General features: G+C 47.2%; 1 protein-coding gene across 1 annotated transcript in view; it reads left to right on the forward strand.

The window, feature by feature from the left end:
• The window catches only part of LOC135510299 (5-hydroxytryptamine receptor 2C-like), a 59,536-nt gene extending 41,176 nt beyond the window's left edge, over window positions 1-18,360 (forward strand). The window contains exons 3-6 of the mRNA XM_064931112.1: window positions 7,894-8,094; window positions 15,686-15,849; window positions 16,180-16,536; window positions 17,414-18,360. Coding sequence (XP_064787184.1) covers window positions 7,894-8,094; window positions 15,686-15,849; window positions 16,180-16,536; window positions 17,414-17,983 — 1,292 coding nt within the window. The 3' untranslated portion in view covers window positions 17,984-18,360. The remainder of the gene's footprint in view (window positions 1-7,893; window positions 8,095-15,685; window positions 15,850-16,179; window positions 16,537-17,413) is intronic.
• Window positions 18,361-19,259: the final 899 nt, after the last annotated feature.

A 19,259-nucleotide genomic window follows, 5' to 3' on the forward strand; every position in this document is an offset into this window, starting at 1 on the left:
CATATGCTAGACTTTTAAATGTTACAGGGTTTATATGCTAGACTATTAAATGTTACAAGTTTCATATGCTAGACTATTAAATGTTACAAGGTACATATGCTAGACTATTAAATGTTACAAGTTGTATATTCTAGACTATTTTACCTTGCAATCTATAAAATGTTACAAGGTTCATATGCTAGACTATTAAATGTTACAAGGTTCATATGCTAGACTATAAAATGTTACAAGGTTCATATTCTAGACTATTAAATGTTACAAGGTACATATGCTAGACAATTAAATGTTACAAGTTGTATATTCTAGACTATTTTACCTTGCAATCTATAAAATGTTACAAGGTACATATGCTAGACTATTAAATGTTACAAGGTTTATATGCTAGACTATTAAATGTTACAAGGTACATATGCTAGACTATTAAATGTTACAAGGTTCATATGCTAGACTATTAAATGTTACAGGGTTTATATGCTAGACTATTAAATGTTACAAGTTGTATATTCTAGACTATTTTACCTTGCAATCTATAAAATGTTACAAGGTTTATATGCTCGACTATTAAATGTTACAAGGTTCATATGCTAGACTACTTTACCTTGCAATCTATAAAATGTTACAAGGTTTATATGCTAGACTATTAAATGTTACAAGGTACATATGCTAGACTATTAAATGTTACAAGGTTCATATGCTAGACTATTAAATGTTACAAGGTTTATATGCTCGACTATTAAATGTTACAAGGTTTATATGCTAGACTATTAAATGTTACAAGGTTTATATGCTCGACTATTAAATGTTACAAGGTTTATATGCTAGACTATAAAATGTTACAAGGTTTATATGCTCGACTATTAAATGTTACAAGGTTTATATGCTAGACTACTTTACCTTGCAATCTATTAAATGTTACAAGGTTTATATGCTCGACTATTAAATGTTACAAGGTTTATATGCTAGACTATTAAATGTTACAAGGTTTATATGCTCGACTATTAAATGTTACAAGGTTTATATGCTCGACTATTAAATGTTACAGGGTTTATATGCTCGACTATTAAATGTTACAAGGTTCATATGCTAGACTATTAAATGTTACAAGGTTTATATGCTTGACTATTAAATGTTACAAGGTTTATATGCTAGACTATTAAATGTTACAGGGTTTATATGCTCGACTATTAAATGTTACAAGGTTCATATGCTAGACTATTAAATGTTACAAGGTTCATATGCTAGACTATTAAATGTTACAAGGTTTATATGCTCGACTATTAAATGTTACAAGGTTTATATGCTCGACTATTAAATGTTACAGGGTTTATATGCTCGACTATTAAATGTTACAAGGTTCATATGCTAGACTATTAAATGTTACAATGTTTATATGCTTGACTATTAAATGTTACAAGGTTTATATGCTAGACTATTAAATGTTACAGGGTGTATATGCTCGACTATTAAATGTTACAAGGTTCATATGCTAGACTATTAAATGTTACAAGGTTCATATGCTAGACTATTAAATGTTACAGGGTTCATATGCTAGACTATGAAATGTTACAGGGTTCATATGCTAGACTATTAAATGTTACAAGGTACATATGCTAGACTATTAAATGTTACACGTTGTATATTCTAGACTATTTTACCTTGCAATCTATAAAATTTTACAAGGTACATATGCTAGACTATTAAATGTTACAAGGTTTATATGCTAGACTATTAAATGTTACAAGGTTCATATGCTAGACTATTAAATGTTACAAGGTTTATATGCGAGACTATTAAATGTTACAAGGTACATATGCTAGACTATTAAATGTTACAAGTTTTATATGCTAGACTATTAAATGTTACAAGGTACATATGCTAGACTATTAAATGTTACAAGGTTCATATGCTAGACTATTAAATGTTACAGGGTTTATATGCTAGACTATTAAATGTTACAAGTTGTATATTCTAGACTATTTTACCTTGCAATCTATAAAATGTTACAAGGTTTATATGCTCGACTATTAAATGTTACAAGTTTTATATGCTAGACTACTTTACCTTGCAATCTATAAAATGTTACAAGGTTTATATGCTCGACTATTAAATGTTACAAGGTTCATATGCTAGACTATTAAATGTTACAAGGTTCATATGCTAGACTATTAAATGTTACAGGGTTTATATGCTCGACTATTAAATGTTACAAGGTTTATATGCTCGACTATTAAATGTTACAAGGTTCATATGCTAGACTATTAAATGTTACAAGGTTCATATGCTAGACTATTAAATGTTACAGGGTTTATATGCTCGACTATTAAATGTTACAAGGTTCATATGCTAGACTATTAAATGTTACAGGGTTTATATGCTCGACTATTAAATGTTACAAGGTTCATATGCTAGACTATTAAATGTTACAGGGTTTATATGCCAGACTATTAATTGTTACAAGTTTTATATGCTAGACTATTAAATGTTACAAGGTACATATGCTAGACTATTAAATGTTACAAGGTTCATATGCTAGACTATTAAATGTTACAGGGTTTATATGCTAGACTATTAAATGTTACAAGTTGTATATTCTAGACTATTTTACCTTGCAATCTATAAAATGTTACAAGGTTTATATGCTCGACTATTAAATGTTACAAGTTTTATATGCTAGACTACTTTACCTTGCAATCTATAAAATGTTACAAGGTTTATATGCTCGACTATTAAATGTTACAAGGTTCATATGCTAGACTATTAAATGTTACAAGGTTCATATGCTAGACTATTAAATGTTACAGGGTTTATATGCTCGACTATTAAATGTTACAAGGTTCATATGCTAGACTATTAAATGTTACAGGGTTTATATGCTCGACTATTAAATGTTACAAGGTTCATATGCTAGACTATTAAATGTTACAGGGTTTATATGCTAGACTATTAAATGTTACACGGTTCATATGCTAGACTTTTAAATGTTACAGGGTTTATATGCTAGACTATTAAATGTTACAAGGTTCATATGCTAGACTATTAAATGTTACACGGTTCATATGCTAGACTTTTAAATGTTACAGGGTTTATATACTAGACTATTAAATGTTACAAGTTTCAAATGCTAGACTATTAAATGTTACAAGGTACATATGCTAGACTATTAAATGTTACAAGTTGTATATTCTAGACTATTTTACCTTGCAATCTATAAAATGTTACAAGGTACATATGCTAGACTATTAAATGTTACAAGGTTTATATGCTAGACTATTAAATGTTACAAGTTTCATATGCTAGACTATTAAATGTTACAAGGTTTATATGCTAGACTATTAAATGTTACAATGTTTATATGCTAGACTATTAAATGTTACAAGGTACATATGCTAGACTATTAAATGTTACAAGGTTCATATGCTAGACTATTAAATGTTACAGGGTTTATATGCTAGACTATTAAATGTTACAAGTTGTATATTCTAGACTATTTTACCTTGCAATCTATAAAATGTTACAAGGTTTATATGCTCGACTATTAAATGTTACAAGGTTCATATGCTAGACTATTAAATGTTACAGGGTTCATTTGCTAGACTATTAAATGTTACAAGGTTTATATGCTAGACTATTAAATGTTACAAGGTTTATATGCTTGACTATTAAATGTTACAGGGTTCATATGCTAGACTATTTTACCTTGCAATCTATAAAATGTAGGCTAATTGATCGACTGTCAGTGGCTGACGTTAAAAATAAGTAAAACTGCTGATGTGCTTCCAAATTAAAAAATTGCACATTGTGTATTCCAATAGCCTATCTCACAACAGTAAATTGAGACTATTGAGGGCACCATAGTGGTCAGGTATAGGCACAGGCACCACTGCACAGTCTCACACACACTTGTCACACCATTAGGTTCTCATTGATTCCCATTCAGCTGTGAAGACAGAATTGGAATGCTTGAGCTCTGAAACCAGGAATGAAAGAAAGAAAGAAAGAGTGATGATGGGAGGAGAAGAAGAGAGGGGGAGCGTAGGAGGAGAGGAAGAGAGGGGGAGCGTAGGAGGAGAGGAAGAGAGGGGGAGCGTAGGAGGAGAGGAAGAGAGGGGAGCGTAGGAGGAGAGGAAGAGAGGGAAGCGTAGGAGTAGAGGAAGAGAGGGGGAGCGTAGGAGGAGAGGAAGAGAGGGGGAGCGTAGGAGGAGAGGAAGAGAGGGGGAGCGTAGGAGGAGAGGAAGAGAGGGGGAGCGTAGGAGGAGAGGAAGAGAGGGGGAGCGTAGGAGGAGAGGAAGAGAGGGGGAGCGTAGGAGTAGAGGAAGAGAGGGGGAGCGTAGGAGGAGAGGAAGAGAGGGGGAGCGTAGGAGGAGAGGAAGAGAGGGGGAGCGTAGGAGGAGAGGAAGAGAGGGGGAGCGTAGGAGTAGAGGAAGAGAGGGGGAGAGGAAGAGAGGGGGAGAGGAAGAGAGGGGGAGCGTAGGAGGAGAGGAAGAGAGGGGGAGCGTAGGAGGACAAAATGGGAAAGTCCCTTGAGGCCATCTGTATCTGAAAGTAGATATCTTTGTGTCTCAGCTGTCCCTCCTGCTCTCTCTCTTTCACCTCTTCTGCCTAGCGCTCGGTGTCATATCCAGATGTACCTGTATATATCTAACCTGCCCTTCAACCTCTCTCTCCCTCCTCTTCCTTTCTCTCTGCCCCTCAACTTCTTTCTCTCCCTCTTCTCTCCCCCTCTCTCTCCCCTCCTCTCCCCCCTCGCTCCCCCTCTTCCTCTCTCTCTCTCCCCCCTCTCCCCATCTCTCTCCCCCATCCCTCCCTCTGTCTCCCCTCCTCTCCCCCCTTCTCTCTCTCTCTCTCTCTCTCTCTCTCTCGCTCTCTCCCTCCTCTCCCTCTCTTTCTCTCTCCCCCCTCTCCCTCTCTCCCTCTTTCTCTCTCCCCCTCTCCTCTCTCCCTCTTCTCTCTCTCTCATTCCCCCCTCCTCTCCCCCTCTCCCCCGCTCTCTCCCCCATCCCTTCCTCTGTCTCCCGTCCTCTCCCCCCTCTCCCTCTATCTCTGTCCCTCTCTCTCTCTCCCCATTCCTCTCCCCCTCTCTCCCCCTCTCCCTCTCTCTCTGTCCCTCTCTCGCTCTCTCTCCCCTCCCTCTCCCTCTCTCTCCCCTCCTCTCCCCCTCTGTCTTCTCCCCCTCCTCTCCCCCTCTCACTCCTCCCTCCTCTCCCTCTCTCTCCCCTCCTCTCCCTCTCTCTCCCCTCCTGTCTCCCTCCCTCTCCCTCTCTCTCTCCCCCTCCTCCCCCCTCTCTCTCCCCTCCTCTCCCCCTCTCTCTCCCCTCCTCTCCCCTCTGTCTTCTCCCCCTCCTCTCCCCCTCTCACTCCCCCTCTCCCCTCTCTCTCTCTCCCTCTCTCTCCCCTCCTCTCCCTCTCTCTCCCTCCTCTCCCCTCCCTCTCCCTCTCTCTCTCTCCCCTCCTCTCCCTCTCTCTCTCTCCCCTTTTCCTCTCCCTCTCTCTCTCCCCCTCCTCTCCCCCTCTCTCTCCCCTCCTCCCCCTCTCTCTCTCCCCTCCTCTCTCCCTCTCTCTCCCCTCCTCTCCCTCTCCCTCTCCCCTCCTCTCCCTCTCGCTCCTCTCTCCCTCCCCTCCTCTCCCCCTCTCTCTCCCCTCCTCTCCCCCTCTCACTCCTCCCTCCTCTCCCTCTCTCTCTATATATCTCCCTCTCTCTCCCCTCCTCCCCTCCTCTCCCCTCCTCTCCCCCTCCCCTCCCTCTCCCCTCCTCTCCCCCCTCTCTCTCCCCCTCCTCTCCCCTCTCACTCTCCCCTCCTCTCTCCCTCCTCTCTCCCCTCCTCTCCCCTCTCTCTCTCCTCTCTCCCTCTCTCTCTCTCCCCTCCTCTCCCCCTCTCTCTCCCCTCCTCTCCCCCTCTGTCTTCTCCCCCTCCTCTCCCCCTCTCACTCCCCCTCCTCTCCCTCTCTCTCTCCCCCCATTCCTCTCCCCCTCTCTCCCCCCTCTCCCTCTCTCTCTGTCCCTCTCTCGCTCTCTCTCCCTTCCTCTCCCCCTCTCTCTCCCCCTCCTCTCCCCCTCTGTCTTCTCCCCTCCTCTCCCCCCTCTCACTCCTCCCTCCTCTCCCTCTATCTCCCTCTCTCCCCTCCTCTCCCTCTCTCTCCCCTCCTCTCCCTCCCTCTCCCTCTCTCTCTCTCTCCCCCTCCTCTCCCCCTCTCTCTCTCCCCTCCCCTCCTCCCCTCTCTCTCTCCCCCCCTCTCCCTCTCTCTCTCTCCCCTCCTCTCCCTCTCTCCCTCTCTCTCTCCCCCTCCTCTCCCCCTCTCTCCCCCCTCCTCTCCCCCTCTGTCTTCTCCCCTCCTCTCCCCTCTCACTCCCCCTCCCTCTCTCCTCTCTCTCTCTCTCTCCCTCTCTCTCCCCTCCTCCCCTCTCTCTCCTCCTCTCCCCCTCCCTCTCCCTCTCTCTCTCTCTCCCCTCCTCCCGCTCTCTCTCTCTCCCCTCCTCTCCTCTCCCTCTCTCTCTCTCCCCCCTCCTCTCCCTCCTCTCTCTCCCCTCCTCTCCCCTCTCTCTCTCCCCTCCTCTCTCCTTCTCTCTCCCCTCCTCTCCCTCTCTCCCTCTCCCCCTCCTCTCCCTCTCTCGCTCTCTCTCTCCCCTCCTCTCCCCCCTCTCTCCCCTCCTCTCCCCTCTAACTCCTCCCTCCTCTCCCTCTCTCTCTCTATATCTCCCTCTCTCTCCCCCTCCTCTCCCTCTCTCTCCCCCCTCCCCCCTCCCTCTCCCTCTCTCCCCTCCTCTCCCCCCTCTCTCTCCCCTCCTCTCCCCCTCTCTCTCTCCCCTCCTCTCTCCGTCTCTCTCTCCCCTCCTCTCCCTCTCTCTCTCTCCCTCTCCCTCTCTCTCTCCCCTCCTCTCCCCCTCTCTCCTCCCCTCCCTCTCCCCCTCTGTCTTCTCCCCTCCTCTCCCCCTCTCACTCCCCCTCCTCTCCCTCTCTCTCTCTCTCCTCTCTCTCTCCCTCTCCTCCCTCCTCTCCCTCTCTCTCCCCTCCTCTCCCCCTCCCTCTCCCTCTCTCTCTCTCCCCTCCTCTCCCTCTCTCTCCCCCCTCCTCTCCCCCTCTCCCCCCTCCTCTCTCCCTCTCTCTCCCCCCTCCTCTCCCTCTCTCCCTCTCTCTCTCCCTCCTCTCCCTCTCTCCCCTCTCTCCCTCTCTCTCTCCCCCCTCCTCTCCCTCTCCCTCCTCTCCCCTCTCTTTCCCCCTCCTCTCCCCCTCTCTCTCTCTCTCCCCTCCTCTTGCCCTCTGTCTTCTCCCCCCTCCTCTCCCCCTCTCACTCCCCCTCCTCTCCCTCTCTCTCTCCCCCTCTCTCTCTCCCTCTCTCCCCTCCCCCCCTCCCTCTCCCTCCTCCCCCCTCCCACTCCCTCTCTCTCTCCCCCTCCCTCTCCCTCTCTCTCTCTCCCCTCCTCTCCCCCCTCTCTCTCCCCTCCTCTCTCCCTCTCTCTCTCTCCCCTCCTCTCCCTCTCCCCTCTCCCTCTCTCTCTCCCTCCTCTCCCTCTCTCCCTCTCTCCCTCTCTCTCCCCCTCCTCTCCCTCTCCCCTCCTCTCCCCCCTCTCTTTCCCCCTCCTCTCCCCCTCTCTCTCCCCCCTCCTCTCCCCCTCCTCTCCCCATTCCTCTCCCTCTCTCACTCCCCTCCTCTCCCCACTCCTCTCCCTCTCTCTCCCCCTCCTCTCCCCACTCCTCTCCCCCCTCTCTCTCCCCCTCCTCTCCCCACTCCTCTCCCTCTCTCTCTCCCCCTCCTCTCCCCACTCCTCTCCCCCTCTCTCTCTCCCCCTCCTCTCCCCACTCCTCTCCCTCTCTCTCTCCCCTCCTCTCCCCACTCCTCTCCCCCTCTCTCTCTCCCCTCCTCTCCCCACTCCTCTCCCTCTCTCTCTCCATCCAGACTATGCGTGGCCCCTGCCCAGTGCTCTGTGTCCTATCTGGATCTACCTGGACGTCCTCTTCTCCACATCGTCTATTATGCATCTGTGTGCCATATCTCTGGATCGATATGTGGCTATAAGGAATCCCATTGAACACAGCCGCTTCAACTCTAGAACCAAGGCCATGATGAAGATAGCAGCCGTATGGACCATATCAATAGGTATGTACAGTACATTGGGGAAAAAATTCTGTCTTGACTTTTTCCAAATTTTGCTACCTAACAGCCTTATTATAAAATATATAAAATAATTTCATTTATCCTCATCAATCTAAAAACAATACTCGAAAACAGTTTTTTTTCCACATTTTTGCGAATGTATATCAAATAAAAACAGAAATACTTTATTTACATAAGTATTCAGACCGTTTGCTATGAGACTCGAAATGGACCTGTGGTAAATTCTATTGATTGGACATGATTCTGAAGAGCACACACCTGTCTATATAAGGTCCCACAGTTGACAGTGCAAGTCAGAGAAAAGAATCAAGCCATGAGGTTGAAGGACTTGTCTGTAGAGCTCTGAGACAGGATTGTGTCGAGGCACAGATCTGGGGAAGGATATCAAAACATTATGCAGCATTGAAGGTCCCCAAGAACAGAGTGGCCTCCATCATTATTAATGATGGGGGCGGCAGGGTAGCCTAGTGGTTAGAGCGTTGGACTAGTAACCGGAAGGTTGCAAGTTCAAATCCCCGAGCTGACAAGGTTCAAATCTGTCGTTCTGCCCCTGAACACTAACCCACTGTTCCTAGGCTGTCATTGAAAATAAGAATTTGTTCTTAACTGACTTGCCTAGTAAAATAAGGGTAAAATAAGGGTAAAATAAGGGTAAAATAAGGGTAAAATAAATAATAAATAAATAAAAAGTGAAAGAAGTTTGGAACCACCAAGACTCTTCCTAGTGTTTGTCGCCCGGCCAAACCAGACTCTGGTCACTCTCACTCTGACAGAGCTCTAGAGTTCCTCTGTGGAGATGGAAGACTATCTCTGCAGCACTTCACCAATCAGGCCTCAGTGGCCCAAGTCTGACAGAATCCATGTACACACGCTGACAGAGGTTGTATCAGTTTCCTGATATTCTGAGTTTCCACCCTTTACAGAGAGCTGGTATGCTCTGATCGTGCCATGCCAAGGGTTACTGTAATGTGACGACCTCTGCACAGAGGAAAGCCATGGTGCAGGGGGTGGGGGAGACTGTGATGTGATGACCTCTGCACAGAGGAAAGCCATGAGGCAGGGGGTGGGGGAGACTGTGATGTGATGACCTCTGCACAGAGGAAAGCCATGGTGCAGGGGGTGGGGAGACTGTGATGTGATGACCTCTGCACAGAGGAAAGCCATGAGGCAGGGGTGGGGGAGACTGTGATGTGATGACCTCTGCACAGAGGAAAGCCATGGTGCAGGGGGTGGGGGAGACTGTGATGTGATGACCTCTGCACAGAGGAAAGCCATGTGGCAGGGGGTGGGGGAGACTGTGATGTGATGACCTCTGCACAGAGGAAAGCCATGAGGCAGGGGGTGGGGAAGACTGTGATGTGATGACCTCTGCACAGAGGAAAGCCATGGTGCAGGGGGTGGGGGAGACTGTGATGTGATGACCTCTGCACAGAGGAAAGCCATGAGGCAGGGGGTGGGGAAGACTGTGATGTGATGACCTCTGCACAGAGGAAAGCCATGAGGCAGGGGTTGGAGGAGACTGTGATGTGATGACCTCTGCACAGAGGAAAGCCATGGTGCAGGGGGTGGGGAAGACTGTGATGTGATGACCTCTGCACAGAGGAAAGCCATGGGGCAGGGGGTGGGGAACACTGTGATGTGATGACCTCTGCACAGAGGAAAGCCATGGTGCAGGGGGTGGGGAAGACTGTGATGTGATGACCTGTGCACAGAGGAAAGCCATAGGGCAGGGGGTGGGGAAGACTGTGATGTGATGACCTCTGCACAGAGGAAAGCCATGGTGCAGGGGGTGGGGGAGACTGTGATGTGATGACCTCTGCACAGAGGAAAGCCATGGGGCAGGGGGTGGGGGAGACTGTGATGTGACGACCTCTGCACAGAGGAAAGCCATGGTGCAGGGGGTGGAGGAGACTGTGATTCTCCTCTGCCATTGTTGGGCTCAAGGGTTTTTACACATCTCACTTCAGTGCTAATTGAAGTTGATGCCAGGTCTGTTCTGTCCTAGCAGCTTGGTAACTTAGCCTTATTTACTTAGGTTTATAACACAATTACCTAGAGATTGCTATATTTTACTTTTTGGTAAGTAGCTTCGGACTGAACATTACTCAGTTTTGGGTTGGATGGTACAGTATTTCCAGGTTTTTGCTGTGTTTCTTCTGCAGGTTTTGGTGTCTTATAAGTTTTGTCTTGATAGTCCTTGGTCGTAAGAATCCCTCCAGATAATTTTGGCCAAAATCAAGGTTTTAGGTTTGTAATTTTGATTTGGAGTGAAGGTTTTGATGTAGAGAGTAGTATCCTTTATAAGTCCTTACAAAACAATCCAAGTGTATCTACGATTATCCAGGAGCTCATGACCTCTCACTCTCTCTATCTATCTCTTTCTCTATCTCTATCTATCTCTATCTATCTCTTTCTCTCTCTATCTCTGTCTATCTATCTATATCTCTTTCTCTCTATGTCTCTATCTATCTCTATCTCTTTCTCTCTCTATCTCTGTCTATCTATCTATCTATCTATCTATATCTCTTTCTCTCTATATATCTCTTTCTCTCTCTTTCTCTCTCTATCTCTGTCTATCTATCTATCTTTCTATCTATCTATCTAGTAAACACTACACTCACAATAGTTTCAAAATAATGTACATTTCAAATGTTATATTATTGTCTATGTACAGTGTTGTAACAATGAGCACATAGTTGAAGTATGAGAGGGAAGATAAATGCACTGATACATATATGTTGTATTTACAATGTCCTCTGGTTGCCCCTTTCTCATGGCAACGGGACACACATCTGGCTGCTGTGATGCACACTGTGGTATTTCTCCTAATATTTGGAGTTTATCAAAATTGGGTTTGTTTTCAAATGATTTGTGGATCTGTGTAATCTGAGGGAAATATGTGTCTCTAATATGGTCGTACATAAGGCAGGAGGTTAGGAAGTGCAGCTCAGTTTCCACCTCATTTTGTGGGCAGTGAGCACATAGCCTGTCTTCTCTTGAGAGCCATGTCTGCATATGGCTGCCTTTCTCAATAGCAAGGCTATGCTCACTGAGTCTGTACATAGTCAAAGCTTTCCTTAAGTTTGGGTCAGTCACAGTGGTCAGGTATTCTGCCGCCATGTACTCTCTGTGTAGGGCCAAATAGCATTCTAGTTTGCTCTGTGTTCTTGTTAATTCTTTCCTATTTATCAAGTAATCACCTTATTTTTGTTTTCTCATAATTTGGTTGGGTCTGATTGTGCTGCTGTCCTGGGGCTCTGTGGGGTCTGTTTGTGTTTGTGAACAGAGTAGCAGCTTGCTTAGGGGACTCTTTTCCAGGTGAATCTCATTCTCTTTCACTCAAATCAATTCATTTCAAGAGGGGCTTTATATGTTTAGATTTAAATAAACAATTAACAAAAGTGACGAACCAAATCCATGAGGACTAGATAATAATAACAAGAAAAACAATACTCAGTGACATTACAGTACTAATTCTATCATGATAGAGACATAGGTTCTAATGTTATTGGTCTGATTGGTCGTTCCACTGGCTGTACCTGCTGGTGTGGCAGGAAGCTATGTACTTTGCTGCAAATGTTCCTTAAAAGGGGTTTTCTCCCAATAGATATGGGATTTTCTCCTTTCTCTCTCTCACTCATACAGATAAGTAATGTGAATAGGACAGCCAGGTAAGAGGGTGACAGGTCAGGTTGTGTGTCCAGTGTGTGTGTGTCCAGTGTTTGTGTCCAGTGTTTGTGTGTGTGTGTGTGTGTCCAGTGTATGTTTGTGTGTGTGTGTGTGTGTGTGTGTGTGTGTGTGTGTGTGTGTGTGTGTGTGTGTGTGTGTGTGTGTGTGTGTGTGTGTGTGTGTGTGTGTGTGTGTGTGTGTGTGTGTCCAGTGTGTGTGTCCAGTGTGTGTGTGTCCAGTTTGTGTGTGTCCAGTGTGTGTGTGTCCAGTGTGTGTGTGTCCAGTGTGTGTGTGTGTGTGTCCAGTGTGTGTGTGTCCAGTGTGGGTGTGTCCAGTGTGTGTGTCCAGTGTTTGTGTGTGTGTGTCCAGTGTGTGTGTGTGTGTGTGTGTGTGTGTGTGTGCGTGTGACCAGTGTATGTTTGTGTGTGTGTGTGTGCGTGTGTCCAGTGTATGTTTTTTAGTTTGTTTGTGTGTGTGTGTGTGTGTGTGTGTGTGTGTGTGTGTGTGTGTGTGTGTGTGTGTGTGTGTGTGTGTGTGTGTGTGTGTGTGTGTGTCCAGTGTCTGTGTGTGTGTGTGTGTGTCCAGTGTGTATGTGTGTGTGTGTGGGTGTGTCCAGTGTGTGTATGTGGGTGTGTTTGTGTCCAGTGTTTGTGTGTGTGGGCGTGTCCAGTGTGTGTGTGTGTCCAGTGTTTGTGTGTGTGTGTGTGTGTCCAGTGTATGTTTGTGTGTGTGTGTGTGTGTGTGTGTGTGTGTGTGTGTGTGTGTGTGTGTGTGTGTGTGTGTGTGTGTGTGTGTGTGTGTGTGTGTGTGTGTGTGTGTGTGTGTGTCCAGTGTGTGTGTCCAGTGTGTGTGTCCAGTGTGTGTGTGTCCAGTTTGTGTGTGTCCAGTGTGTGTGTGTCCAGTGTGTGTGTGTCCAGTGTGTGTGTGTGTGTGTCCAGTGTGTGTGTGTCCAGTGTTTGTGTGTGTGTCCAGTGTGTGTGTCCAGTGTTTGTGTGTGTGTGTCCAGTGTGTGTGTGTGTGTGTGTGTGTGTGTGTGTGCGTGTGACCAGTGTATGTTTGTGTGTGTGTGTGTGCGTGTGTCCAGTGTATGTTTGTTTGTTTGTGTGTGTGTGTGTGTGTGTGTGTGTGTGTGTGTGTGTGTGTGTGTGTGTGTGTGTGTGTGTGTGTGTGTGTGTGTGTGTGTGTGTGTGCGTCCAGTGTCTGTGTGTGTGTGTGTGTGTCCAGTGTGTATGTGTGTGTGTGTGGGTGTGTCCAGTGTGTGTATGTGGGTGTGTTTGTGTCCAGTGTTTGTGTGTGTGGGCGTGTCCAGTGTGTGTGTGTGTCCAGTGTGTGTGTGTGTGTGCGTGTGTGTGTGTGTCCAGTGTTTGTGTGTGTGTCCAGTGTGTGTGTGTGTGTGTGTGTGCGTCCAGTGTGTGTGTGTGTCCAGTGTTTGTGTGTGTTTGTTTGTGTGTGTGTGTCCAGTGTGTGTGTGTGTCCTGTGTGTGTCCTGTGAGTGTGTGTGTGTGTGTGTGTGTGTGTGTGTGTGTGTGTGTGTGTGTGTGTGTGTGTGTGTGTGTGTGTGTGTGTGTGTGTGTGTGTGTGTGTGTGTGTGTGTGTGTGTGTGTGTGTGTGTGTAGGCAGATAACAAGGTAACAGGTCAGGTTGTGGGTTCAGAACAATCAGAGGATCCGATCACATCAGATGAAAGATTAATTAGAGATTATTTCGATAAGAGATTAGAGTAAATGAAGTAATCTAATCCCTATCTCTGTCTGTCTGTTGACCGGTCTCTCTCTCTTTCTCTCTCACTGCGTACCAGAGGAGGCTGGTGGGTGGAGATATAGGAGGACGGGCTCATTGTAATGCCTGGAATGGAATCAATTGAATGGTACCAAACACATCAAACACATGGAAACGTGTTTGACTCCATTCCAGCCATTAGAAAGCTCCTCCCACCAGCCTCCTCTGCTACATACCCCTCTCTCTCTCTCTTTACTTTCGGTTTTCCCCTCCCCTCTCTCTCTCTCTTTACTTTCGGTTTGTTACCCCTCCCCCCTCTCTCCCTCTTTTCTCTACTCCCCTCTCTACATTCTTCTCTTGTCCTTTTCTCTAGATTTATTGATAGCTATTTGGGCTGCACAACAAGGACAAACACTTCATCACTCTCCTCCCTCCCATCATTCTCTTTTTCTCTCCTTCTCTTTGTGTCTCTGGCTCTCTCCACATTGTGTCCACGCATTTCCCAGTCATTAGCCTCCACAGTGTACATCTGTCTCTCTCCCCTCTCCCTCCTTCCCTCCATGTGTTCTCTCCTTCTCTCATCCCTCTCTTTTGTTCTGTGGTATCGTTAGCCTCCACAACAAGGACAAAATGTTAATCTCTCTCTTCCCCCAGGTTCTACCATCCTCTCTTCCCCCAGGTTCTACCATCCTCTCTTCGCCCAGGTTCTACCATCCTCTCTTCCCCCAGCTTCTTACCATCCTCTCTTCCCCCAGCTTCTACCATCCTCTCTTCCCCCAGCTTCTACCATCCTCTCTTCCCCCAGCTTCTACCATCCTCTCTTCCCCCAGCTTCTACCATCCTCTCTTCCCCCAGCTTCTACCCTCCCCTCTTCCCCAGCTTCTTACCATCCTCTCTTCCCCCAGCTTCTTACCATCCTCTCTTCCCCAGCTTCTTACCATCCTCTCTTCCCCCAGGTTCTACCATCCTCTCTTCCCCAGCTTCTACCCTCCCCTCTTCCCCAGCTTCTTACCATCCTCTCTTCCCCCAGCTTCTTACCATCCTCTCTTCCCCCAGCTTCTACCCTCCCCTCTTCCCCAGCTTCTTACCATCCTCTCTTCCCCCAGCTTCTTACCATCCTCTCTTCCCCCAGCTTCTACCCTCCCCTCTTCCCCAGCTTCTTACCATCCTCTTCCCCAGCTTCTTACCATCCTCTCTTCCCCAGCTTCTTACCATCCTCTCTTCCCCCAGCTTCTTACCATCCTCTCTTCCCCCAGCTTCTACCATCCTCTCTTCCCCCAGCTTCTTACCATCCTCTCTTCCCCCAGCTTCTTACCATCCTCTCTTCCCCCAGCTTCTTACCATCCTCTCTTCCCCAGCTTCTTACCATCCTCTCTTCCCCCAGCTTCTTACCATCCTCTCTTCCCCCAGCTTCTTACCATCCCCTCTCATTGCAGCCCTTTTTTCTCACTCCAAAAGTCCTCCATAACAACAATGACTCATCCATCTCTCTCTCCTTCTCTCTCTCCTTCTCTCTCTCTCTCTCCTCCCTTCTCTCTGTCTCTGTCTCTCTCTCCTTCTCTCTGTCTCTCTCTCTCCCCTTTTCTCTGTCTCTCTCTCTCTCGCTCTCTCTCTCCTTCTGTCTCTCGCTCTCTCTCTCCTTCTCTCTGTCGCTCTCTGTCTCTCTCTCTCCTCTCTGTCGCTCTCTCTCTCTCATTCTCTCTCTCTCTCTCTCTCTGTCTCTCTCTCTCTTCTCTGTCTCTCTCTCTCTCCTTCTCTCGTCCCTCTCTCATCTCTCTCTCTGTCTCTCCTTCTCTCTGTCTCTCTGTCTCTCATTGTCTCTGTCTGTCTGTCTGTCTGTCTGTCTGTCTGTCTGTCTGTCTGTCTGTCTGTCTGTCTGTCTGTCTGTCTGTCTGTCCTTCTCTTCTCCTACAAGTGTCCATCCCCATGCCTGTCATTGGCCTTCACAACAAGGTTTTCATCCCTCCTTCCCTTCCTCTCTAATCCCACCCCCTTCTCTAATGACTACTTATCTTCTCACCCCCTCTCTTTCTCTCTCTCATTCTCTTCCTTTCTCTCTCTCTCTCCCTCTCCCTCTATTCTAGGTGTGTCCATGCCTATCCCGGTGACTGACCTTCACAACAAGGACAAGGTGTTCCTGCCTCTCTAATCACTTTCTCTCTATTTTCATCCATCTCTCCTATAGGTGTGTCCATGCCTATCCCGGTGATCGGCCTTCACAACAAAGACAAGGTGTTTGTCAACGGCAGCTGTGTTCTGAACGAGGAGCGCTTCATGCTGGTTGGCTCCTTCGTGGCTTTCTTCATCCCATTGGTCATCATGGTTGTGTCCTACTGCCTCACCATACAGGTCAGAGAGTGTTTTGATTGGCTAGCCAATGTATTCCTCCAGCCTCTGATTGAATCCCATTGGTCATCATGTTAGTTTTCTAGTGCCTTACTATACAGGTCTGTCAGACAGGAAATATAACACAGACCCACTTTGTTGGTGACAACCGCATTAGAGTCTGTGTTTTGATAAACTAGCGATGTACTGGTCCATGTATTTGTCAGAAACAACTGGTCAAAGGGCAGACAGGCTGGTCCATCTTTAGTTGTTGCAGGGAATTATTATTATTTGACTAATAATGGTATGTCTGTCAGTGGTCCATCATGACATCACACGTGTCTTCCCTCCCAGGTCCTCCAGCGCCAGGAGACCGTCTTCCTCTACGAGAGGAAAACTTCCTCCCAGCAGCCACTGCAGCCTCAGGCCACTCCCTCAAACCACCAGTCCCCGCCTCCAAATTTCCTAGGCCTGCCCATAAACATTGAGGCTCCTCCTCCTAGCAGACAGGGAAGTCTGAGCTGCCTGAAAGGGGCGGAGCCTGACCGGCAGTCCGGCCTCCTAAGCAGTTCCCCCTCGGAGAGCATCAGTATGATTCCGAGTTCGGGGGTGGCGTCCCAGCTGAGCTCTCCGGCAGGGCGTGATGCACGGGACAGTCACGGGAGGCGGGGGATGATGCAGGCGATCAAGAATGAGAGGCGGGCCTCCAAGGTGAGGATGAACTGTAGACATCGAGCAGCTTCTCCTCTTAATGTCTCTTCTCTTCTGTTTCTTTCCTTTCCATTCTGTCCTATTGCATTCCATCGCCTCTCATACACCACTGATCTACTCTGTTCTAGGTTCTGAGGATCTCGTTCTCCAATCTCCTCTGTTCTAGTGTGGTCTCTGTTCTCCAATCTCCTCTGTTCAAGTGTGGTCTCTGTTCTCCAATCTACTCTGTTCTAGTGTGGTCTCTGTTCTCCAATCTACTCTGTTCTAGTGTGGTCTCTGTTCTCCAATCTATTCTGTTCTAGTGTGGTCTCTGTTCTCCAATCTCCTCTGTTCAAGTGTGGTCTCTGTTCTCCAATCTACTCTGTTCTAGTGTGGTCGCTGTTCTCCAATCTCCTCTGTTCTAGTGTGTTCGCTGTTCTCCAATCTACTCTGTTCTAGTGTGGTCGCTGTTCTCCAATCTACTCTGTTCTAGTGTGTTCGCTGTTCTCTAATCTACTCTGTTCTAGTGTGGTCTCTGTTCTCCAATCTACTCTGTTCTAGTGTGGTCTCCGTTCTCCAATCTACTCTGTTCTAGTGTGTTCGCTGTTCTCCAATCTACTCTGTTCTGGTGTGGTCTCTGTTCTCCAATCTCCTCTGTTCTAGTGTGGTCTCTGTTCTCCAATCTACTCTGTTCTAGTGTGTTCGCTGTTCTCCAATCTCCTCTGTTCTAGTGTGGTCTCTGTTCTCCAATCTCCTCTGTTCAAGTGTGGTCTCTGTTCTCCAATCTACTCTGTTCTAGTGTGGTCTCTGTTCTCCAATCTCCTCTGTTCTAGTGTGGTCTCTGTTCTCCAATCTCCTCTGTTCTAGTGTGGTCCATGTTCTCTGTTCTGTGTTGTAGGTGCTGGGGATCGTGTTCTTCCTGTTTCTGATCATGTGGTGCCCCTTCTTCATCACCAATGTCACTTACGTCCTCTGTCAGGGTTCCTGCAACGAGCCTTTACTGGCTGAGCTCCTCAACGTCTTTGTGTGGGTGGGATACATCTCCTCTGGAGTCAACCCATTGGTCTATACGTTGTTTAACAAGACGTACAGAAGGGCCTTTTCCAGCTATATACGTTGTCAGTATAACACAGGGCCGATGGCAGGGGTTAGTAGTAGATCGCTAGCTGTTCCCACCATACAGTGTCCGTCTCATGCGGCCACGCCCATATTTGGACATCATGGAGGGAATGGGAAGAAGGGAAGTGTGGACCGGAATAGCAACTGTCGGAATGGTGGTGGAGGGGGCGGGGCCGACGGTAACGGGATGATCAGAGGGGTGGAGCCTGACGATCCTACAGATGACGGGATGAGGATGGATATGGAATGCCCCGGGATGATGTCGGATTTGGAACCCAGAATGTCGGAGCTGAAGCTATCTGTCGACAGCTTCTGCCACGCTCACCTGGAGCGCACCAGCAGCGTCTGATTGGTTGATTGGATAATTGGATTACGCCAGCTCTGCGGCTCATTGGCTGATGATGGACGGGCGGACATGAAGTAATGCGAGGGAGGGAAGGACTGTAGTGGGCATGTGTCAAATAACACCCTATTCACTGTGTAGGGCACTACCCTGAACAAAACTCCCTATTCAGGCAGCTCTCTGTAGGGCTATGGTCAACACTAGTGCACTACATGGGGAATAGGGTAAAATTTGAGACACAACCACAGTGGGTGGTGTGGACACTTCTGGAAGAATGTATCATGGAAGGACTTACCTTGATTCTTAACCCTTGACCTGGGTGTCATAGACTTGTACAATTTAGAACCCCACAGAAGGAGAAGGAGAAGAAGGAGGAAGAGGAGAAGTGGGAGAAGAAGGAGGAGAAGGGGGAGGAGAAGGAGATGAAGGAGGAGGAGAAGGAGATGAAGGAGGAGGAGAAGGAGATGAAGGAGGAGGAGAAGGAGATGAAGGAGGAGAAGGAGATGAAGGAGGAGGAGAAGGAGATGAAGGATAAGGAGGAGAAGGAGGAGAAGAAGGAGGAGAAGGAGATGAAGGAGGAGGAGAAGGAGATGAAGAAGGAGGAGAAGGAGATGAAGGAGATGAAGGAGGAGGAGAAGGAGATGAAGGAGGAGGAGAAGGAGATGAAGGAGGAGGAGAAGGAGATGAAGGATAAGGAGGAGAAGGAGGAGAAGAAGGAGGAGAAGGAGATGAAGGAGGAGGAGAAGGAGATGAAGAAGGAGGAGAAGGAGATGAAGGAGGAGGAGAAGGAGATGAAGGAGGAGGAGAAGGAGATGGAGGAGGAGAAGAAGACATGATTCAAAGCTGAACAGAGAGAAACTCGAGACTTCATAGTGTATGTCCCGAATGGCACCCTATTCCCTACACAGAGCACTACATTTGATCCACTACATAGGGAATAGGGTTCCATGTCAGACGCTGCCATAGTCAAATGCAGTCTAACTTATTGTGTAATGGATCTTAGTAACAATTCAGCACCATGGACAAGACATAACAATACAACAGGTCTGAATGGAGCTTTTTCCAGTGTGTATAAACAAGTCTATAATGGTTACTAGGGAGACTGGTACTGGTGACTGGAGAAATGAAATGGAACACAACTGAACTATATCTCCAATGACCGCCACAGTGCCACCTTGTGGTGAGACAGGGGGTAGCACCAAGAACCCACCTCATTAAAATGAGTAGACTGTGTAGGTAGCAGTCAATGGCCCTGACCACTGATACAGGGTCAAATTATTGG

Source organism: Oncorhynchus masou, chromosome 23, assembly GCF_036934945.1.
Source record: "Oncorhynchus masou masou isolate Uvic2021 chromosome 23, UVic_Omas_1.1, whole genome shotgun sequence".
Classification (NCBI taxonomy): domain Eukaryota; kingdom Metazoa; phylum Chordata; class Actinopteri; order Salmoniformes; family Salmonidae; genus Oncorhynchus; species Oncorhynchus masou.